This window comes from Leucopleurus acutus (assembly GCF_964270905.1).
Source record: "Leucopleurus acutus genome assembly, chromosome: 13".
Lineage (NCBI taxonomy): Eukaryota > Metazoa > Chordata > Mammalia > Artiodactyla > Delphinidae > Leucopleurus > Leucopleurus acutus.
Window position 1 is genome coordinate 82,210,580 of NC_139155.1, and position 24,017 is coordinate 82,234,596.

The 24,017-nt window shown below is 48.0% G+C and overlaps 1 protein-coding gene across 3 annotated transcripts in view; it reads right to left on the reverse strand.

The window, feature by feature from the left end:
* CAMKK2 (calcium/calmodulin dependent protein kinase kinase 2) overlaps positions 1-24,017 on the reverse strand; it is a gene marked incomplete at both ends in the record, with an annotated part of 37,129 nt that overhangs the window by 659 nt on the left and 12,453 nt on the right. The window contains 9 exons of one of the 3 annotated variants that reach the window (XM_082853531.1): positions 8,418-8,460; positions 8,998-9,098; positions 13,509-13,637; positions 14,992-15,079; positions 15,166-15,239; positions 17,471-17,524; positions 18,275-18,474; positions 19,574-19,662; positions 19,791-19,812. In XM_082853531.1, the coding sequence (XP_082709657.1) occupies positions 8,418-8,460; positions 8,998-9,098; positions 13,509-13,637; positions 14,992-15,079; positions 15,166-15,239; positions 17,471-17,524; positions 18,275-18,474; positions 19,574-19,662; positions 19,791-19,812 (800 nt within the window). The remainder of the gene's footprint in view (positions 1-8,417; positions 8,461-8,997; positions 9,099-13,508; positions 13,638-14,991; positions 15,080-15,165; positions 15,240-17,470; positions 17,525-18,274; positions 18,475-19,573; positions 19,663-19,790; positions 19,813-24,017) is intronic. The other 2 variants (XM_082853532.1, XM_082853533.1) reach the window with 2 other exon arrangements.

The window sequence follows — 24,017 nt, forward strand, 5'->3', positions numbered from 1 at the left end:
CGACGAAGAGAAGGGCCCTCAACTCGGCAATGTGTGATCAGAGCAGGAGACCAAGTTGGTGGGAAGAAGTGTCCTGGTGTCCCCAGCTAGAGCTGCCTGGGGTGACAGACATGGGCAGTGCGATGGGAAATGTGAGGGAAAGTCCCTAAGGAGAGGCCCAAACCCTTTGCCATCATCAAGCAAACAGTGCCCCTCCTAAGGGGAGCCGTTGGGCTTGCTATGCAGGACTAATGTCTATTGTGAGCCCTAGGCCCAAAGGGCAACTGCCCTTGCACGAGGGAAGGGCACGCGTGATGTCTGTACGTTCCTAGGAAGAAACTCCTCTTTGTTTAAAACTCACACTCACTGGCTTTTATGTTTCTGCCAAAGAATACGGTGTCAAGTCTCCTGGGAGGAGAGTTGTAACTGGATAACCAATGAGGCCCTACAGCTGCCTGCTCACACCAGCTGGTCTCCCTGCAGACAGCTAGTGGGCCATGGGCCCAAGGCCTCTAATGACTGACTGAGCCCTAAGAGCTCCAGAGTGCTGGACCATTGGGACAACCAAAACATCCCATCGGTGGGCTGAGGGCAAGGGCAGGTAATCCCCAGGTGCTGCTGGGACTGAGGTGAGGGAATAAAGAGGCAGTAAAGTCCTCTGGGCCAATATCAGTCTTTGGTGTCTTGCAACTTTGACCTCATTAAAAATAAAAGGTGAAATAAACAACAGACTTGCACGAAAAGGGAGGCAAACTCTAAAACTGAGGTTGAGAAGAGAAGGGCCCAGCAAAGGCCAGCCCATTAGGCTTCACCCTGTCACCCTGTGAGGCTCAAAGCATAGGCGGGGTCACCCCATCATCTGCTGCAGAGATGGCTGGGAACAATTTGGCAGGGACAGAGGCGGCCTTCGCAGGCTGTTGATGATTGGCTCTGATGGCTACCTGCCGCTTTCCCTGCTCCTTTTGTAAGCATAAATGATCCCCAAATGGTCTTCCTATATTATCATATAAGCACCTGACTCCTACGGTGGCCAATAAATTTCATCTCAGAAGCCAACGCCTCACAAACGGAAACAGCTGCTGCTTCTACAAGAATGTTCACAGCAGCATTATTCATGTGTGATAGCCTCCAAAATGGAAACAATGTCCATCACCGGATGAATGGAGAAATAAAATGTGGGTATATCCATACAATGGAATATGATTCAGCCATAAAAAGGAATGAAGTTGGGAGAGGAACCAAGATGGAGGAGTAGAAGGACGTGCTCTCACTCCCTCTTTCGAGAACACCAGAATCACAACAAGCTGCTGGACAATCATCGACAGGAGGACACTGGAACTCACCAAAAAGAGATACCCCACACCCAAAGACAAAGGAGAAGCCACAATGAGATGGCAGGAGGGGCTCAATCACATAAAATCAAATCCTTTAACTGCTGGGTGGGTGACTCACAGACTGGAGAACATTTATACCACAGAAGTCCACCCACTGGAGTGAAGGTTCTGAGCCCCACGTCAGGCTTCCCAACCTGGGGGTCCGGCAACGGGAGGAGGAATTCCTAGAGAATCAGACTTTGAAGCCTAGTGGGAATTGATTGCAGGACTTCGACAGGACTGGGGGAAACAGAGACTCCACTCTTGGAGGGCACACACAAAGTAGTGTGCGCATCGGGACCCAGGGGAGACTCAACCAGACCTACCTGCTAGCGTTGGAGGGTCTCCTGCAGAGGCGGGGGGTGGGGGTGGCTGTGGCTCACCATGGGGACAAGGACACTGGCAGCAGAAGTTCTGAGAAGTAATCCTTGGCGTGAGCCCTCCCAGAGTCTGTCATTAGCCCCACCAAAGAGCCCAGGTAGGCTCCAGGGTTGGGTCGCCTCAGGCAAAACAACCAACAGGGAGGGAACCCAGCCCCACCCATCAACAGTCAATTAGATTAAAGTTTTACTGAGCTCTGCCCACCAGAGCAACTGTCAGCTCTACCCACCACCAGTCCCTCCCACTAGGAAACTTACATAAGCCTCTTAGATAGCCTCATCCACCAGAGGGCAGACAGGAGAAGCAAGAAGAACTACAATCCTGCAGCCTGTGGAACAAAAACCACATTCACAGAAAGATAGACAAGATGAAAAGGCAGAGAGCTATGTACCAGATGAAGGAACAAGATAAAACCCCAGAAAAACAACTAAATGAAGTGGAGATAGGCAACCTTCCAGAAAAAGAATTCAGAATAATGATAGTGAAGATGAGCCAGGACCTCGGAAAAAGAATGGAGGCAAAGATCGAGAAGATGCAAGAAATGTTTAACAAAGACCTAGAAGAATTAAAGAACAAACAAACAGAGATGAACAATACAATAACCAAAATGAAAACTACACTAGAAGGAATCAATAGCAGAATAACTGAGGCAGAAGAGAGGATAAGTGACCTGGAAGACAGAATGGTGGAATTCACTGCTGCAGAACAGAATAAAGAAAAAAGAATGAAAAGAAATGAAGACAGCCTAAGAGACCTCTGGGACAGCATTAAATGCAACAACATTCGCATTATAGGGGTCCCAGAAGGAGAAGAAAGAGAGAAAGGACTTGAGAAAATATTTGAAGAGATTATAGTCGAAAACTTCCCTAACATGGGAAAGGAAATAGCCACCCAAGTCCAGGAAGCACAGAGAGTCCCATACAAGATAAACCCAAGGAGAAACACGCCAGGACACATAGTAATCAAATTGGCAAAAATTAAAGACAAAGAAAAATTATTGATAGCAGCAAGGGAAAAAAGACAAATAACATACAAGGGAACTCCCATAAGGTTAACAGCTGATTTCTCAGCAGAAACTCTTAAGAGCCAGAAGGGAGTGGCATGATATACTTAAAGTGATGAAAGGGAAGAACCTACAACCAAGATTACTCTGCCCAGCAAAGATCTCATTCACATTTGATGGAGACATCAAAAGCTTTACAGACAAGCAAAAGCTAAGAGAATTCAGCACCACCAAACCTGCTCTACAACAAATGCTAAAGGAACTTCTCTAAGTGGGAAACACAAGACAAGAAAAGGACCTACAAAAACAAACCCAAAACAATTAAGAAAATGGTAATAAGAACATACATATTGGGGTTTCCCTGGTGATGCAGTGGTTAAGAGTGTGCCTGCCAATGCAGGGGACACAGGTTCGATCCCAGGCCCGGGAGGATCCCACATGCTGCGGAGCAACTCAGCCCGTGCACCACAACTGCTGAGCCTGAGCTCTGGAGCCCTCAAGCCACAACTACTGAGCCCACGCGCCACAACTAGAGAAGGCCCGCACTCAGCAGTGAAGACCCAACACAGCCATAAATAAATAAATAAATAAATAAATTTATATTAAAAAAAAAGAACATACATATCAATAACTACCTTAAACGTGAATGGATTAAATGCTCCAACCAAAAGACACAGGCTTGCTGAATGGATACAAAAACAAGACCCATATATATGCTGTCTACAAGAGGTCCACTTCAGACCTAGGGACACATACAGACTGAAAGTGAGGGGATGGAAAAAGATATTCCATGCAAATGGAAATCAAAAGAAAGCTGGAGTAGCAATCCTCATATCAGATAAAATAGACTTTAAAATAAAGAGTGTTACAAGAGACAAGGAAGGACACTACATAATGATCAAGGGATCAATCCAAGAAGAAGATATAACAATTATATATGCACCCAACATAGGAGCACCTCAATACATAAGGCAACTGCTAACAGCTATAAAAGAGGAAATCGACAGTACCACAATTATAGTGGGGGACTTTAACACCTCACTTACACCAATGGACAGATCATCCAAACAGAAAATAAATAAGGAAGGACAAGCATTAAATGACACAACAGACCAGATAGACTTAATTGATATTTATAGGACATTCCATCAAAAAACAGCAGATTACACTTTCTTCTCAAGTGCACACAGAACATTCTCCAGGATAGATCACATCCTGGGTCACAAATCAAGCCTCAGTAAATTTAAGAAAACTGAAATCATATCAAGCATCTTTTCTGACCACAACGCTATGAGATTAGAAATCAATTACAGGGGAAAAAACGTAAAAAACACAAACACATGGAGGCTAAACAATACATTACTAAATAACCAAGAGATCACTGAAGAAATCAAAGAGGAAATCAAAAAATACCTAGAGACAAATGACACTGAAAACACGACCATCCAAAACCTATGGGATGCAGCAAAAGCAGTTCTAAGAGGGAAGTTTATAGCTATACAAGCCTACCTCAAGAAACAAGAAATATCTCAAATAAAAAAATCTAACCTTACACCTAAAGGAACTAGAGAAAGAAAAACAAACAAAATCCAAAGTTAGCAGAAGGAAAGAAATCATAAAGATCAGAGCAGAAATAAATGAAATAGAAACAAAGAAAACAATAGCAAAGATCAATAAAACTAAAAGCTGGTTCTTTGAGAAGATAAACAAAATTGATAAACCATTAGCCAGACTCATCAAGAAAAAGAGGGAGAGGACTCAAATCAATAAAATTAGAAATGAAAAAGGAGAAGTTACAACAGACACCTCAGAAATACAAAGCATCCTAAGAGACTACTACAAGCAACTCTATGCCAATAAAATGGACAACCTGGAAGAAACAGACAAATTCTTAGAAAGGGATAAGCTTCCAAGACTGAACCAGGAAGAAACAGAAAATATGAACAGACCTTCACAGGTAATAAAATTGAAACTGTGATTTAAAATCTTGCAACAAACAAAAGTCCAGGACCAGATGGCTTCACAGGTGAATTCTATCAAACATTTAGAGAAGAGCTAACATCCATCCTTGTCAAACTCTTCCAAAAAACTGCAGAGGAAGGAACACTCCCAAACTCATTCTATGAGGCCACCATCACCCTGATACCAAAACCAGACAAAGGTACTACAAAAGAAGAAAATTACAGACCAATATCACTGATGAATATAGATGCAAAAATCCTCAACAAAATACTAGCAAACAGAATCCAACAACACATTAAAAGGATCATACACCATGATCAAGTAGGATTTATCCCAGGGATGCAAGGATTCTTCAATATACGCAAATCAATCAATGTGATACACCATATTAACAAACTGAAGAATAAAAACCATATGATCATCTCAATAGATGCAGAAAAGCTTTTGACAAAATTCAACACCCATTTATGATAAAAACTCTCCAGAAAGTGGGCATAGAAGGAACCTACCTCAACATAATAAAGGCCATATACAACAAACCCACAGCAAACATCATTCTTAGTGTTGAAAAACTGAAAGCCTTTCCTCTAAGATCAGGAACAAGACAAGGATGTCCACTCTCACCACTATTATTCAACATAGTCTTGGAAGTCCTAGCCATGGCAATCAGAGAAGAAAAAGAAATAAAAGGAATACAAATTGGAAAAGAAGAAGTAAAACTGTCACTCTTTGCAGATGACATGATACCATACATAGAGAATCCTAAAAATGCCACCAGAAAACTACTAGAGCTAATCAATGAATTTGGTAAAGGTGCAGGATACAAAATTAATGCACAGAAATCTCTTGCATTCCTATACACTAATGATGAAAAATCTGAAAGAGAAACTGAAGAAACAATCCCATTTACCACTGCAACAAAAAGAATAAAATACCTAGGAATAAACCTACCTAGGGAGACAAAAGGCCTGTATGCAGAAAACTATAAGACACTGATGAAAGAAATTAAAGATGATACCAACAGATGGAGAGATATACCATGTTCTTGGATTGGAAGAATCAATATTGTGAAAGTGACTGTACTACCCAAAGCAATCTAAGATTCAATGCAATCCCTATCAAATTACCAATGGCATTTTTTACGGAACTAGAACAAATAATCTTAAAATCTGTATGGAGACACAAAAGACCCCAAATAGCCATAGCAGTCTTGTGAGTAGAAAACGGAGCTGGAGGAATCAGACTCCCTGACTTCAGACTATAGTACAAAGCTACAGTAATCAAGACAATATGGTACTGGCACAAAAACAGAAACACAGATCAACGGAACAAGATAGAAAGCCCAGAGATAAACCCACGCACCTATGGTCAACTAAACTATGACAAAGAGGGCAAGGACATACAATGGAGAAAAGACAGTCTCTTCAATAAGTGGTGCTGGGAAAACTGGACAGCTACATGTAAAAGAATGAAATTAGAACACTCCCTAACACCATACACAAAAATAAACTCAAAATGGATTCGAGACCTAAATGTAAGACCGGACACTATAAAACTCTTAGAGGAAAACATAGGAAGAACACTCTTTGACATAAATCACAGCAAGATCTTTTTTGATCCACCTCCTAGATTAATGGAAATAAAAATAAACAAATGGGACCTAATGAAACTTAAAAGCTTTTGCACAGCAAAGGAAACTATAAACAAGACGAAAAGACAACCCTCAGAATGGGAGAAAATATTTGCAAACGAATCAACAAAGGATTAATATCCAAAATATATAAACAGCTCATGCAACTCAATATTAAAGAAACAAACAACCCAATCAAAAAATGGGCGGAAGACCTAAATAGACATTTTTCCAAAGAAGACATACAGATGGCCAAGAAGCACATGAAAAGCTGCTCAACATCACTCATTATTAGAGAAATGCAAATCAAAACTACAATGAGGTGTCACCTCACACCAGTTAGAATGGGCATCATCAGAAAATCTACAAACGACAAATGCTGGAGAGGGTGTGGAGAAAAGGGAACCCTCTTGCACTGTTGGTGGGAATGTAAATTGATACAGCCACTATGGAGAACAGTATGGAGGTTCTTTAAAAAACTAAAAGCAGAATTACCATATGATCCAGCAATCCCACTACTGAGCATATACCCAGAGAAAACCATAATTCAAAAAGACACATGCATCCTAATGTTCATTGCAGCACTATTTACAATAGCCAGGTCATGGAAGCAACCTAAATGCCCGTCGACAGACGAATGGATAAAGAAGTGTGGTACATATATACAATGGAATATTACTCAGCCATAAAAAGGAACGAAATTGAGTCATTTGTTGAGACGTGGATGGATCTAGAGACTGTCATACAGAGTGAAGTCAGAAAGAAAAAAACAAATATCGTATATTAACGCATGTATGTGGAACCTAGAAAAATGGTACAGATGAACCGGTTTGCAGGGCAGAAGTTGAGACACAGATGTAGAGAACAAACGTATGGACACCAAGGGGGGAAAACCCCGGGGTGGGCGGGGATGGTGGTGTGCTGAATTGGACGATTGGGATTGACATGCACTGATGTGTATAAAATTGATGACAAATAAGAACCTGCTGTATAAAAAATAATAATTTTTTAAAAAAAGGAATGAAGTTCTGACACATGCTACATCATAGATGAACCTTGAAAACATTACGCTGAGTGAAAGAAGCCAGACACAAAGGCCACATACTATATGATTCCATTTACATGAAATGTCCAAAATATGCAAATCTATAGAAACTGACAGTAGATTCGTGCTGGCTGGGGAACGGGGGAGTGGGTGGTGAGAGCTAAGGGTACAGGGTTTCTTCTTGAGCTAATGGAAATGTTCTAAAACTGATTGTGGTGATGGTCACACAACTTTGTGAATACATTAAAAACTAGTGAATTATACACTCTAAATGGGTATGTGATTTATAGCTCAATAAAGCTGCTTTTAAAACTTAGAAATGGCTGCCTGGAGCTCCCAGCTGATAATGAGGTGGTGAGCTGGGCTCAGTGCGCAGAGTACTGGGACTGCTGTCCTGCCACAGGCATGGGGTGGGGGCCAAGTGGCAGCAGGGGTGCAAGTATTTGTCACCTCAGTCTTGCGGGGACAAAAATTCTCATCTGTCCTGGGAGGCGCTGGGAATAATGAGCTGGGTATGTGTTTGAAAGAGGCGGGCTGACTGGTGAAAAGGTCCGGATCCTCCCCAGAGGCAGGGGACTCTCACACTCATTTACAACAGGCTGGAAGGGGACTTATTTTCTAGGTCTTAACCCATCACAGAAGAAAGGGTGGATGCTGGAGAGCCCCAGGGGGGAGCCCCCGAGCGCAGCATGCCCGATCTAGGCTCTGACCACTGACCCAGAGCAGGGGCTGCCTCGGCCGTGACACAGCTTCAATGCCATTGACGTGCACTGAGCACATGTGGGTGCCCGACTAGGTCTAAGACCTGGGTGAGTTCACAGGCATTCCAGGTGGAGCGCCATGCACCTGCAGCCTCAGCCCACATGCACAACCCACCGTTGGGTCCAAGCCCCTGGATGCCCCTCGTTTTCTTCCTGGGTCCGGAGGCCCAAGGTGAGCCTGGGCTGGAAGGAACGTCCACCTGGGTGGGGATGCCCCGTGCTCTGCAGCTGCCCCCGCCCCCAGGCCCTGGCAGAGGCTAAGGCACAGGCAGGCAGGCGTTACCTTGGGCTCAGACAGGGGCTCACACTCCCTGGTTGGTTTTTTGCTGGAATCGCCAGAGGGGAGGGAAAAGGGAAGTGAGAAGGGACACTTGGGACCATGGAATTCCTGTCCCCCACCCCAGAGACACTCAGACCCTGAACACCAGCTTCCCGGAGCTGTTGCCGGGGCAGTTAGGAGCAGGACACCTCTCCGCCGTGAGACGCGGGGTCCCATGAGCGAGACTGGCCTTGCTCACCCACCGCAGGGACAAAATCCCACCGTCAAGCATGCATGCTTTGGGGTCAAACAGCCTTTCTGATTGTCAGCCACTCCCCCACCCTCGTTAAAGTGCAAGTCCCCCTGAGAAAGGTCAAACTTCCCTGTGGATTAGCTGTCAGCAAAGGAGGCGGGCTGAGTCCAGGGTGGGGCAAAACCAAAGCCAGCGGCTGCTCGGGTCTCCCCAGTGTGCCCAGTGGGGCTGGTCTGAGTCTTTCTGGACACGGCCGCTGCAGGGCTGGGCCCACACAGAGTCGGCCGGGCAGGGCCGCCCTGCGTTCAGCCTCCAGCTCCCCACCCCGGAGGAAGGCAGGTGGACACTCACATGAGCAGGTTTCCAGGCGCTGACAGCGAGCGCTCCTCCCGCCGGCTGCCCTCAAACGGGTTCCCGAAGGAGCGTTTTCGTATCATGGTCTTCACCAGGATCTGGAGGAAAGAAGAGGAGGCTCGGCCACATGGGGGAGATTCCAGGCAGCATCCTCCCTCGTGCAACTCCACGAGTCCCATCTACCTCTTCCTTTCTCCCCACAGCCCACCCCCGCTGCCTGCCAGCTCCCAGGGCTTGTGGCTGATGGCGGGCCTTTGAGAGACACCCACCAGGGATACAGCAGCCACAGCCATCACAATTCTCACTGGCCTGCTCCTCAAATCTCCACGGCTCCCTGGCTACCAACAAGATAAGGTCTAAACTCCTCAGTCTGACATTCAAGGCCTGGCATAAGCTAGTCTTGCCTATTCAACTGCCAGGGGACGCTGTGCTCCAGGAGAGCTGGCCTGTACTGTCCGTCCAGTACCCCTGGTACCATCTGTCTCACCTGAGCCATCACTGGACATGCCCTCCTGGCCCATCAACCTGTCTCATCTTCAAGGCCAGGCCTTTATTTTTGGTGAAAGCCATCTACAACCAACGCAACAAGTAACCAACTATTGCTTCCCAGGTATAATCCTGGGAGGGGGATGGGAGTCACTGCACTTTTAACTGAAATGTAATTCACACAGCAAAAAAGTCTCCATTTTAAAGTGTACAATTCAACGGTTTTTAGCATATTCACATCACCACTGTCTAATTTCAGAACATTTACATCACCCCGAAAAGAAACCCAGTACCCATTAGCAGTCAGTCCCCATTCCTCCTCCCCTCCAGCCCCTGGCAACCACCAATCCACCTTCTGTCTCTATGGGTTTGTCTATTCTCATTTCATATAAACGGAATCATTTAGTACGTGGCCTTTGGGGTCTGGCTTCTTTCACTCAGCATGTTTTCAAGGTCCATCCACGCTGCTGCACGAATCATTGCTTTATTCCTTTTTATGGCCTGGTAATAATCCTTTGTGTGTATATGCCACATTTTGTTTATTCATTCATCCTTTGGACTGTTTCCACTTCGGGGCTATTGTGACTAATGCTGCTATGAACAATTTGTGTACAAGTTTTTGTGTGGACACTTTCCACACAAAATGTTTTCATTTCTCTTGGGTGTACACCTAGGAGTGGAATTCTTGGATCATTTGGTAACTCTGTGTTTCACATTTTTAGGAGCTGCCAGACTGTTTTCTACAGTGGCTACACAGTTTTTTACAGTCCCACTAACAATACAAAATGGTACCAGTTTCTCAGGGGGCTGCATTTTAGCTGAGGATGAGAAACATCTGTCTCAGTCTAAGGAGCTGAGGAAACATCCCAGGACACTGAGGGTGGCCAGTCCACGGGCTGGTGTGGTGTGAGGGCAAGAGAGGTCAGAGGTCCCAAAAGCCCTTTTTTTAAGTCTGAGGGGCACTGGGAGCTGGCATGTCCACTGTCGTGAGTGGGAACACTTTGGTGTCCCCCACCCCATCCACCCTAAGACAGACTGGGTCCGCAGCTTGGCTGGGAAACACCTGCCAGAGGAGGGGATCTTTGGGGAGAAGGTAATATCCCTCCATCACGTCCCTCAGCCACTGCTCAGCTTCCCTCCTCTGCCTTCCAGTCTTCCCTTCAGCCCATCCTTTCTGAAATCCCTTACTCCCTGACTTGGTATCTCTCACCCACAGGAGTTTGGAACTTATCCTGTTACCAGTCAGGGAGTCATGGAAGGTTGATGGTGATGCTTTTGCCTGCTGTATTTCACGAAGGAATATTCAAGGAGGTGGACCCAACACCCTGTAAGGCTCTGGCCTCCTTCCAAGCAGAGCATGATGCCTCTTCAAGCTGTTTCATGTACTGACTGAGCTTGTGGATTTTTTTATAAAGGGTTTGCTGCTAAAAAGGAAAAAAAAAAGTGTTTAAAAAACCACTAAAAGGTGGAAACACCCAAATGTCCATCAACTGATGAATGGATAAGCAAAATGTGCTCTAGCCATACAATGGAACACTTTTCAGCCCTAGAAAGGAATGACTGGCTACAATGTGGATGAACCTCGAAAACATTATGCTGAGTGAAAGAAACCAAACACGAAAAATCACATACTGTATGACTCCATTTATACGAAATGTCCAGAATAGGCAAATCTATAGAGACAGAAAACAGACTAATGGATGCCAGGGGCTGGGGGGAGGGGAGAACAGAGAGTGAGTGCTAACAGGTACGGGGTTTCTTTTGGGATGATGAAAATGTTTCAGAACTACAGAGGTGATGGTTGCACAATACTGTAAATGTACTACATGCCACCGTATTGTTCACTTTAAGTGGTTAATTTTATGTTACATGAATTCTACCTCAATTTAAAAAAAAAAAAGAAAGAAAAGAGAAACGCTGAGCTAGAGGATGAAGGCTGTGCCCCTTGGCAAGCACTCAAGGTCCCTCCCTTGCCAAGGCCCGAGCTCTGTGGTTCCTGGAACACAGGGCCTGTTTCCTCTGAGCCTGTGCAGCCACCATCCCCCCGGTGAGACTGGCCTCCCCAGTCCTCAGGACCCAGCGAAAGGGGCTCCTGCCCTGTGGCGCCTGCCACGCCTGCTCCTCTACCCGCTGGCCTGTCACCGTGTGATGGCACAGGAGAGTGATTCTTTCTTTCCAGATCCATCTTCCTTATGAGGCCGGGAGCCCCATGAGAGCTGGCACTGTCCCTGGGTGCCAGGAGGGGGCCTGGGCCTCCCCGCTCCAGCCCCTCCTTCTCAGACAGCTGCTGAAGCCCTCACTTCCTCCCTGCCCCCCACAGTCCATTCTCCACGTGGGACCTTCCCAAGGCCAATAATGATCATGCCGCTCCCCTGAATCAAACCTCTTGGGACCAAGACGTAAACCTCTGCTGTGGCCTCAGGCCTTGTGTGGCCTGGCCCCACCTCCCGTCCAGCTTCACGCCACCCTCCCTTCTTTGCCCCGCTTCAGCCACCCTGGCTTTCTTGAGGTTTCTCATGGACATGATCCCACCAGAGGATCACTGCGTTTGCTGTTCCCTTTTCCAGGAATGCCCTTGCCCTTTACCCTCTCTCGGCCTGATTAACACCCCGCCATCCTCTCAGCGTGCATCTTCCAAGAGGCCTCCTCCAATCCATCACCTGGGCTGCATTCCCCTCTTAGGCATACCCCTTGCAGCCCCTCTGTTACTTGCATAATTTACTTGTTGGTTCTTTGCCCGGCGTCTGCAGGCACCATGTTTGTTGTATTCATCTCTGTATCCCCTGCTCCCAACACAGGCCTGGGGAAACCACTCAGTGTTCAAGAAGTGTTTCCTGAATAATCAAGGCCTATTTCAGACCTCTAGGGTCAGACGCCTTCTCCCAAGAATACCCACAACCAGGAATAGAATAACCCGGGGTGGACGCTGGGAGCCCGACGTCAGCTGCCTTCCCAACGGCAGGCTCGGGACGTCAGTGCAGCGAGCGGGTGGATGAGAAGGAGGGGGTGTGTGTGGGTGAGTGTTCAACAGCAAAGACCATGCAGAGGCCACTGGCTGGGAAGGAGGAGGAAGATGTGAATGGATGCCCCACCCGGGGGCTCAGGTTTTGGAGGGAGACAGAAAGTGTGTGGGGAAGCAGAGGGTGAGGTGCAAAGCTGGGAGCGAAGGAGCCAGCACTGGGGGCTCCTAAAGGGGGGAGGGTCACTCGAGGCTGGACACGGCAGAGCCTCCCCTCCCAGAGCCCAGGGCCCTGCCTGCCTGCTGGGGCTGACGCTGGCCAAACACACCCGGGACTCCTGAGGTGGCCACGGTGGGGCAGCCCACTGGATTCTGCCCCTAGGACTGCAGCCTGGGCCCCAGGGCCCTGAGGGTCCTGGTCTCCCTCCTGGAGCCACACAGAGCTTGGCAAGTGGGTGATTCCCTGAGTCTTCGAGGTTAGGCCTGAGGACTCCAATTCTAGCTCCTTCTTCCTGGGTCAGGACCCAAATGTAAGGCCATAAAAGGGGTCCCAGGAGTCGGGAAGAGCTTTCTGAGGCACGTTAAGTGGGAGCCCTGCCTCTAGCCCTGGCAGCTGCCCACAGGGCAGAGATGAGACGAGCTCAGTCGTCTGCTCTGGGGACTGAAGACCCAGCCAGTGGGGAGCCCGTCTTGGAGACCTCGGCTCCAGCTGCCACCCTGGGCACCTGCCCTGGTCCTTCCCCTCCTGCTCCCCTGACACGCTCTGAAAGCAGGAATTCCAGAAGGGGCAGTACAATCCTTAGAGAGGGGCTACCCCTGTCTACAGTAACCTCGGACCCGGCTGTAGACAGAGCTCGCACTAGAAGACGCAGGGGCCACCTGGCCTGACATGTGACCAAGGCCCAGAGACTGGTAGCTGTAGGTGAGGGGCAGACCCGGCCATCCCCTGACGCTCAGGCCCAACGTCTACTTCTTAGTGGCCCGCCCACGTCCCAGCTCATCCTCGCTGGCCTGCGGCGGGCTCTCTGTCCCTGCTCTCAGGCAGTGGTTTGCCCCACCTTACCACGGTTGCCAGACTGGGTATGTGTTTGACCGAATTCTCCACCTCCTCTTCTGTCACCTCGACCAGCGTGCAGTTCTCATCCTCTGACGGCAGCGGCTCCGCCCCGTGCCTCGTGACCCAGGGGTGCAGCTTCAACGAATGACAGGAGGGGTGAGGGGCGGGCACAACTGGCTCCCAAGAACCCTGCCTATGAGCAGAGCCAGGGAGGGGACTCGGGAGGGGAGAGGCAGTGGCCTGAGGTCAGGCATGCAAGAGAGCAGGCAAGCCAGGCAGAGGCTGGGGGGAGAGTGAGGTGGGAGGAAATGTGAAACAGACGAAGGACAGACAATGGGAGGAAGCTACGAGGCCAGAAGGTGAGCCGGGCTGGATTCGCCACCTGGCCCCAGGTCTCGGCAGAAGTGCCTGGAATTCGCCATCTGCGTTGCACGGTTGTCTGAGGAGCACCCATCACTCCTCAGCAACTCTCCCTGATGCCTGGAAGGCTCAGCTCAGAGCAGGCAGCATCCTCCCCATTTCACAGAAAGGGAAACAGAGGCAGGGGGTGGCACAGGGAGAAGGATACAATCAGGAGAGGACCCAGGCGGAGGTCTGCCCCCCAACCACCTGCCCCTGGGGTCCAAGCCCTTATCTGTAACCTTCTGGGCTGCCCCCTCTTCAACTGCTAGTTAGCTGAGGTGCCTCGGAGCTCCCGAAGCAAATCTCTAGGTTTCTTAAAGATCCATGTGTGTGCACGTGGCATTGGCAGGGCTGTAGGGAGTGGGTAGGGATCTCTTCTAACAGTGCTTTCTGCAACAGAGTGGAATTCAGCAGGCCGGGGTCAGAGGTGGGGGGTCAGATTGCTCACTAACTTCCTCCCACCCCTACTGTACTTTCTCAAAGGGACAGGCAGGGTCTAAGAAAAGACCCCAGGGGCTTCCCTGGTGGCGCAGTGGTTGAGAGTCCGCCTGCCGATGCAGGGGACATGGGTTCGTGCCCCTGTCTGGGAAGATCCCACATGCCGCGGAGCAACTAAGCCCATGAGCCATGGCCGCTGAGCCTGCGTGTCCGGAGCCTGTGCTCCGCAACGGGAGAGGCCCCAACAGTGAGAGGCCCGCGTACCGCAAAAAAAAAAAAAAAAAAAAAAAAAGACCCCAGGATTGCAGCAGCCACACACTGGAGCACACAGAAACCTGGTCTGGTCCGGTCTAGGGAGGGTGGATGCCATCAGCCCAAGCCAATTGGAGCAAGTGCTAGCTCCTCGGCTGGCAGCGGATCCCACTTCCACAATCACAGTGAACACGAGTCTCAAATCCTCCCCCACAAGCCCCCAGCACCCCAGAGGCCCCAGGACATGGGAGGGCAGTGGTGCCAAGAAGGACGCAGTGCTGTAAACAGAGGGGCGTGGGGCCTGACCGAGGCAGGGTTGAGCCAGACAATTCCAAGCAGAGGACACAGGCTGAGCCTCCAGCACATGCCCCAAGGGGCAGCAGCGGCCCCCAGGTACCTTGATCTCAGGCACCACGATCCTCAACTCGGGGTTCTTGTCCAACATGCGGGTGATCAGGTCCTTCAAGTCCTCGGCTATGTCAGGCCTGGGGATGGGAGATACATCAGGGGTGGAGGACGTCATCAAGGGCTCGGAGAGAAAGGCAACTTGGGGTAGACGGACAATACTCACTGATCTGGAAATTCCAGGGCCTGACTCTTGATCTTACTGTGTAAACACATGATCCGCTCATCCATGAATGGGCACTGCAAAGAGAGGTCAGGGACAGGGTGGCCATCAATGGCTGGCACATCTGTCCTGCAAGGGCAGGCAGCATTCCACACAGGTTGCAGCAGAGAAAGAAACAGCCCAGTGGCCCAATCCAGGGACAAAGCAGATCCCATTCCCCAAAGATCTAAAAGGACCAGGACTGTCTTTCCAGAAGGGCTGGAGCCTTCCTAACCACACTGGCTTTCCTCTGTAGCTGTGCTTTAACTTACCAACTTATACAAAAGCAAACACTCTTTTCACCCACCTGCCAGTTGAACAATAATAATACAAAGAACAGTACAAAAGACAAAGCAGCAGCAGCTGTGATTTGTGAGGGCTTAGCCTGGACCAGGCCCTGTACTGAGGTTTCTCAGCACCAACATTTCATTTGGCTGTTACCTCTGCCCGGAATGTTCTTCCCACCAACATCTGCGTGGCTTGTTTTCTCCCATCCTTCAGGTGTCTGATCAAAGCTCACCCGCTCAGCGGGGCCTTCCGGAGCTCCTGTCTAAAACAGACACCCCCTCCACCTCCATGTGATTTCTCATCATAGCACCTCCCCCTGACATTATATTACATATGTATTTGGGGACTTCCCTGGCGGTCCAGTGGTTAGGATTCCACGCTTCCACTGCAGGGGACACAGGTTCAATCCCTGGTCGGGGAACTAAGATCCGCATATCACATGGTGCGGCCAAAAAAAAAAAGAAAGAGACGGTGGGAGGGAGGGATATGCAAGAAGAAAGAGATATCGGGATATATGTATATGTACAGCTGACTCACTTTGTTATAAAGCAGGAACTAACACACCATTGTAAAGCAATTATACTCCAATAAAGATGTTAAAAAAAAAAAGAATTTGTCCACTGTTTAACTCCTGCACTGGAACATCAGCTCCAAGAGGACAGAGAGTTTTGTTTGTCTTGCTCACTGCTGACACCCAGTGCCCAGGAACATCCCTGGCACGAAGTAGGGGCTCGATAAATACCTGCTGAATTAATGAATGCATGAATTATTTCTGTTGATCCTCTCAGAAGCCATAAAAAATAGTAAATATGATTCTCATTTTACAGAAGAGAAAAAACCAGAAGCTCAGAGAGGTGCCGTGTCCTGGGAAGCACAAAGCCTAGACCGGGCTGACTCTGAAGCCCGTTCATGCACCACCCCTGGGTGACAAGGTGATGCTTTCACTTGGTGGAGGGCCTGACCCAGGAGGAGCTCAGGGATTGTTCTGGAAAAAGAAACCTTTATGTGGGGTGCTCGGAAGGTTGGAAGAGGTCACAGAAAGTGACCTGGTCCACTCCTGTCCGAGGAAAATGATTTCATTAAGAGCAGTAACGAGATAAGAGTTTGGATTGCACAGGTGTGCAATCAATTTGACGGAACTCATTAAATAGTACACTTAAGATCTGTATGTTCCATGATATGTAAATTTTACCCCCAAAGGAAAAAATGAAAACCACCAATAGTGAGCTCTAGCTAATGACTGCACTCTGAAGTGTATGTAAGGAGGTACAATTCTTAACAACTTGGCTATATGATCGAAAATGTTCTCATCAAATGTTGGGTGGGGGGAGGAGATTATAAACTCCTTTACTTCCTCATGGGACTAGTTTCTTAAGCTTTCCTCAATAGGAGTACAAGCTCATGAAAAGGAATAATCCTCACATAATCAACCTGAACTTCAGAGTTTAAAATAGAAGCCCCTAAATGTCAGTTATATAAAAACAACAAAAGAACAACAACAGAAAGAAGACAAAACAGCACTCCCTAAATCAATGATGCCAAACGGGTTTTAACTTCCATTCCAATTCTAGTCCTCCAACAACAGCTTCTAGGAACACTGTTGAGAAGAACACCAAGGCAGTACCAGGCTCAGGAAGAAAGAGTGCCGTTATTGATTAGTGATGCCTATCTGCAGTTTAGGAGAGGGTAGAGGTGGCACATTTGCTGTCCTTGCCCTAAATTCATCAACTACTGTATTTACAACCTCTAGAGCCTCTGCCAATCCTTCTGTTTTAACAGTTCGTTTTGTCACACATATGACTATCATATACAGCTATGTATATCTGGAAAGGCATCTTTTTTCATATTCAGGTCTAATGGTGGAAATAAAATGAAATAACTTTTTAAGTGAATAAGTTCTATCTCCCGGCAAGGAGAGATAACTATTAATCCAAGGGGGCAACCCACAACACCCAGGATACAGGACACCCCACCCTGTTACCTGGCCAAACACAAAGCAGTACAGCGTCACACCCATGGCCCAAACATCCAGCGCCTGCAAGACAAAGAGCTCCGTGTGAGGGGCCAAGGGGCAGTAAAGGGCGTCTAATGCTTTCACCTGTCCAGCATCCAATCCTTCAGCTTTTCTTTGGGGAACCACGTCTTCTTGACTGCTCAGTCCATGGGAGTTTGGGTGAGACTATTCCTGCTCCCCAAACCCCATGCCTCTGGGTGGGCACAGGACCCAGGCCTGGCCAATGAGAGCAACACTTCCCCCGGGCACAGTGATTGGTTCAAGGATGGGCACATGACCCACACTGGGCCAATCAGAGCCAATCCCAGGATTTTCACTGGAGCTCTTCATTAAAAAAAAAAGCGCTTTCTATTGAGGCTGGTAAACTGGTAGAAAGTAGTCTGGAGCTGCTGATGACCATCCACCCGGGGAGGAAACCAATTCAGGAAAACAGAGCTGAGGGGACTTCCCTGGTGGTCCAGTGGTTAAGACTCCACGCTTCCACTGCAGGGGGCACAGGTTCATCCCTGGCCGGGGAAGTAAGATCCCGTGTGCCACGTGGTGCAGACAAAATTTTTTTTTTAAAAAGGAAAACAGAGCTAAGAGATGGAGAGATGGATTCCTCTTTGAATTCCTGTATCTAGCCAAGCCTGAAAACAAACGCACCCCGCTCCTCATTCACATGGTCCAATGGATTCACTGTTTAAGCCAGTGAGTTGCGTTTTTGTCACTTACAGCTGAAAGGACCGTAACACAGGCAGAACTCCTCATTGCAGGCAGGGTCAAACCTACCTTCCCAGAGAAGATCTTCCGGGTCTCCGAGAGCGACTCAGGCGCCATGAAGGCGGGAGTGCCCACAGTGTTAGAGAGGAGGGCGTCGCTGCCCTTAAACTCGTTGCTCACGCCGAAGTCCGCGATCTTGACGTGCCCATCTTCTCCAACCAGCAGGTTGGAAGGTTTGATGTCCCGGTGGATGATCTTCTGGTAGTGTACTGGGGGCGGGATGGGAGAGAGGGGGGCAGGAAAACCACGTGAGGAGCTCCATGTGGCCCACACAGCTCAGAGACACAGGCAGGAACCTCTCTGTTCTCCCAGGGTCCCAGGCCCTTCCCAGCCTTCCCCTCTCAAACCTGCTGAACACCCACAGCTCTGAAAGATAAGGGGAGTGTCTCTAAGGAAGTTGTCCCATCCTCCAAGCTGAGGAGGTGAAACACTGACTGCCAACAGCAATTGGTAACCGCCTGCTACAGTCGAAGTCATGTGAGCGTGGAGAGTTTTTGTTGAGCTTGGCTCCCAGCTAGAAGCCTCAAGACTTGTGACAAACATCTTTTCATTTACTAACGCCACCACTCGACCTGAACACCAAACCAACAATGACTGGAGCAGGTCAATCTGAAGTGTGAAGCACAACAGGACTGAGGACTTGGCTAACTGTTCCTGCCTGGATGTCAGCTCATGGGAGAGGACAGTCCTATGGCTTGGAAGACCCAACTGCACTTCTAGGGTGATGATGAAATGATGACATTGGTAATAGGAGCAGCAGCTGACTTTGCTGAATGCCCAGTCTGAGGCCTTGCCCTGTGTTAAGTGCTTCCCATTCACCCCATTTCAATCTCACAACAATCCTATGTAATAGGCAAAGGGTATGAGTCAACATGTTTAACAACCAGAGGCAGAAAGGACACCCTGCCAGTCAGAACTACTGATGTCCTGGCGGATTGCCGACCTGGCGAGAGATATTTTATTCCCATTTTACAGATGAGGAACTAAGGTTCCAGGAGATTAAAAGAATCCCAGGGTTGTTGGGAATAAGGGAAGATGCAAGGCACTTAACAGTGCTTGGGACACATAGAAAGTGCTGGATAAACAGTCACTAACACTATTGCTCTTAATTTTTCTGTGTGGCAGGAAGAAGGGTTTCTGCTCGCAGGAGGCATGGCCCCAGCAGGTCTCTCTGCAGCTCAGACAGTTCTTCTTCCCGCACACCTCCCTGTGCTCCAGGAGGGAAATAGGAAACCCTCCACCTTCCATCCACTACCTGGAAATGCTAAGCACCCCCTGGGTGAGAGTCCTCCCACAGGCCCCACTTACAGTACTCGATGCCTTTGATCAGATCCTGGAAATAGAAACGGGCCTGGTCTTCAGAGAGCGGTTTGAGGGTGGGCACTTCCATCACAGGCCTGAAAAGTCGATACATGCATGAAAAGCAAACCAGACACGCTGGCCTTTGCCCTCTCTCACCACCTCACTCAGCTTTGCAGCTCAAGAAGCTTCAAGCATCACACCTGCTGGGAATGGGGACACTCACCCTTGGTTGACCAGTTCAAACACTGTAGGATAGAGAAGGGGGTGAATGGTTACACTGGGAATTTGGAAATCCATCTTCCTCCCGCTCCTCCCCAACTCCCAACCACCCCTAGAAACACCAAGAAGCACTGAAACTAACATTGGGGCTGGGGCGAGGAACAGTCCACTGAACCAAAACCATGGAAGGTTCTGCTTTTCTAAGTTCCCATGAGGAGGCTAGGGGTCAGAGATTTCTGGTATCCCTGGGACCCCAGCCTGGCTGTACTTCTAGTCCTCAAACAGCTGAGGACCCTCTACCAGAGAAAACAAAGCAGGAAGACCCGAGACAGGTGGGGGCGGCTCCTGGACTCCTTTCATCTTCCTCTCATACCTGGGGGGTGGGGGTGACTCCCAGGGATCTAACTGATGCTAAACTATGTCCTCTCACTCACACCCAGGTCCTGAGCCACCTTATGCCACAGAACAGGTCTAAGGGGACACAACCCAAACATCAATTTACTTAGGCACAAAGAAGTAACCCTAGAGGACTTCTGAACCCTAGCAAAGTTTCAATTCAAGAACCAGCAAGAACAGGTTTCGATGACCACTCTCACATTTTCCAAGCTGCCAGGCTACATCAAGAATTGTTGCATAGGACGTCCCTGGTGGCGCAGTGGTTAAGAATCCACCTGCCAATGCAGGGGACACGGGTTCGATCCCTGGTCCGGGAAGATCTCATATGCCACGGAGCAACTAAGCCTGTGTGCCACAACTACTGAGCCTGCGTGCTGCAACTACTGATGTCCGCACGCCTAGAGCCCGTGCTCTGCAACAAGAGAAGCCACCACAATGAGAAGCCCGCGCACCACAACAAAGACCCAACGCAGCCAAAAATAAATAAATAAATAAATAAATAGGAGAACATTGTTCCAACTCTTCAGCACTCTGTGGTCAGCTGGCCCTCAAACCCTTTCCTGTGATTCTCAATCCAAACCAAGACTTGGAGCTTGAGGTGGGGGATGGAGATCTCCCCACCACCTCAAAGGCCAACTCATCCTATTCCTCCTAAATGGGCCCTTCTTGACTCACAGTCATGTGCGACGTACAAATGCCTCACTCCCTGCCAGCTTCCTCCCAGCCCTGTGTATGTGGTGACCGCCCCCAAACCATCAAGTATTACATAAATCATATTCAGGGAATGCACAGTTTTTTTTGTTGTTGGGGGGGTGGGTTATTTTTTGCATTTCTAAAAGTTGAGGTGAAATTTTCAGAATGTTATACTATTTTAAAATGCATGATTCAGTGGCATTTAGTATTCCACTGCCTCCAGTGAAAGCATCGCCTCTATCTACTTCCAGAACATTTTCAGCCCCTAAAAAGAAACTCTGTGCCTCCCTCTAGCCCCCTGGCAACCACTAATCCGCTTTCTGCTTCCATAGACTTGCCTATTCTGTACATTTCATATACGTGGACTCATACAATATGCAACCTTTGGTAACTGGCTTTTTCACTTAGCATGTTTTCAAGGTTCATCCATGTGGTATCATGTATCAGTACTTTGTTCCTTTTTATGGCTGTATAATATTCCATGGTGTGGATATGCCACATTTTGTTCATCCATCCATCAACTGATGGATATTTAGGTTATTTCCACATTTTGGCTATTATGAATAATGCTGCTATGAACTTTCATGTTAAGTATTTGTGTGGCTATCTGTTTTCAATTCTTTGGGGTATATACTTAGGAGTGGCACTGCTGGGTCATGTGGTGTAGTTATTTTAATTTTGTTCTGCTTGTACAAATATAACTGGGAATATGAAGCTGTACCTTAGGAAATGAAAAAAACAGCACAGTGGATTTCAAAATCCAGTGGAGGATGACTTTGGAATTGTCTGTCTTCTGGAAGCATCTACCCACATTGGAGCTTCTTATGGAAGAAGGGTTGTTTCAAAGGTTGTCCAAAGGCTGAGGTGGCCAAGGGGAAAGAGCCAGCTCCTCAGACAAAAAGAGGGCTTAAAGATTCTGACCTGAAAAGGAACTTAACTCCCCCAGGGCCCCACCCTGTTTTCACATTCATCAACCAGTGTTGGCCAAACCGTAGTTAGGGGAAATCTGCTGTGGCTTCAGGCTGTGGTTAGAAGCAGAAGTAATGGCGCTGAAGGTAAGGCTCCCACCGACAGGAGCGCTGGTCCCGTCAGCTCTCTCTTACCCACCTTGGTTATGTAAACTTAACTTTCAAGAGCTGCTTCATGAATTTCTGTGCTTCCTCCCAAGCACTATAACTCGGTTGGCATGAGGGAAGCTGGCCTGTTGAAACAGGTCTATTTTCAGTCACTTACAGTTTAACCGCTCCTGGAGCCGAGCAGTGGTGCAAAGTTTTTAACCCCAAGAAATACCAGTCGTATTCTCTACCCTTTGAGGGTCAGGCCTGCAGTTGCAGAACCCTTGCTGCTACCTGCAACCAGGCTTCACAGACTGCCCTGTCTGTCCTCACCACACACAGCTGTGGCTGGAAACTAAAAAATAACAGTGTCGGGATTTTTTTTCAAAACCGCTGGAATCACATACCAAAATCGCATGGCTCCTTCCCACACTGCCACCTCAAGAAGTGAAAAACTCTGTCCATGAAGGTGCCTGGTCCAAATGGCTTAGGAAACTCTTCTTTGAGGCTTGGGTCACATTCTTTACACGCTCATTCAACTCCTCGGCTCAAAACCCTCAAGGGGCTCCCTTCTCGCTCAGAGTAAAAGGAAGAGTTTTATAGTGGTGTGAAATGTCCTCTGCCATCTGGTCTCCACTGTCCTGCACAAATGTCACCTCAGTGAGGCATCTCGAGGAGCCACTCTGTTTCCCAATTCCCCAACCTGGAACTCCTGACTCCCGTGACCCTGCTCAGGTTAGCTTCTTCCCATGATATTGTCACCTTGGAAGCCGATGCCTAATACTTAGGTCTGAGTGTGTCTGTCCATCCTCACCAGAGCAATGAAGTGCCCTGAGGGAGCGGGGGTGGGGGGGTGGGGGCTTGAGTTTCATTCCTTGAAGAGCCTAGAATAGGGCCTGACAAACTGTAATGTTTGTTGAAAGAACGACCCATCTCCTCAGAAACAGCCCAAAGCCATTCAGTGTCAGGTCTGGGGCCCCAAGTGAGCAAATTATGCTGGGGATGCCATTCTGGGCCAAAAATTATCTTTTACATTTTATGATTTCTTTTATATTTCCCCAAACTTCACTTGTTTGCCTACCATTTTTATAATCTGGCCATATCTATATACCATGTAAACTATTGTTTATTTCACACTTTTCCTTAAATTGACTTAGTATTAAAACTTTTAGCCTTATCCCGGGTAATAATATCCAGGAAATCATGAGTTTAGTGTGCTGGTTATAGTTTTTCCTATGCAATGATAAATTAAACCTAAAACATTTTTTAAATGTTGGTCCAAATACCACCTAAAATCATCTCATATATTTAAAGTGGTGTTGGTACCACATTTTGAGAAATTATGATTCTGTGATGTCCATATTTTTATTATATGAATGTTTCACAATTTTTTAAAGTTATATCTGATGTTGTTCATGTGTACCTTCTAAAATGTTTTTAAAGTTCTAAAATTGGAATATGGCCTGCACACTAGATGCTCTTAAGGAACTGGCATTAACTTTTCCAGGTGCAATAACGGTAGGATTATTGTGATCATGTAGGAGATGCAGGCCAAAATGTTTAGGGGTTGAAGGGTCAAGATGTCTGCTACTTTTACTCTTGGGTGGTTCAGCAAAAAAAACACAGAGAGGTCTTCCCTGGTGGCGCAGTGGTTGAGAGTCTGCCTGCCGATGCAGGGGACATGGGTTTGAGCCCTGGTCTGGGAAGATCCCACATGCCGCGGAGCAACTAGGCCCGTGAGCCACAACTACTGAGCCTGCGCGTCTGGAGCCTGTGCTCCGCAACAAGAGAGGCCGCGACAGTGAGAGGCCCGCGCACCGCGATGAAGAGCGGCCCCCACTCGCTGCAACTAGAGAAAGCCCACGCACAGAAACGAAGACCCAACACAGCAAAAATAAATAAGTAAATAAATAAAATTTAAAAATATATACAGAGAAATGGATGGGTGGGTGGCTAGACTGATAAAGCAAATATGACAAAAATTACTAACTGTTGAATCTGGGCGGTAGGCATACAGGTACTCATTGTACTCTTCTTTCAACTTTAACATTTTTCATAATAAAAACCTGGGTTGGGGGGGGTGATGA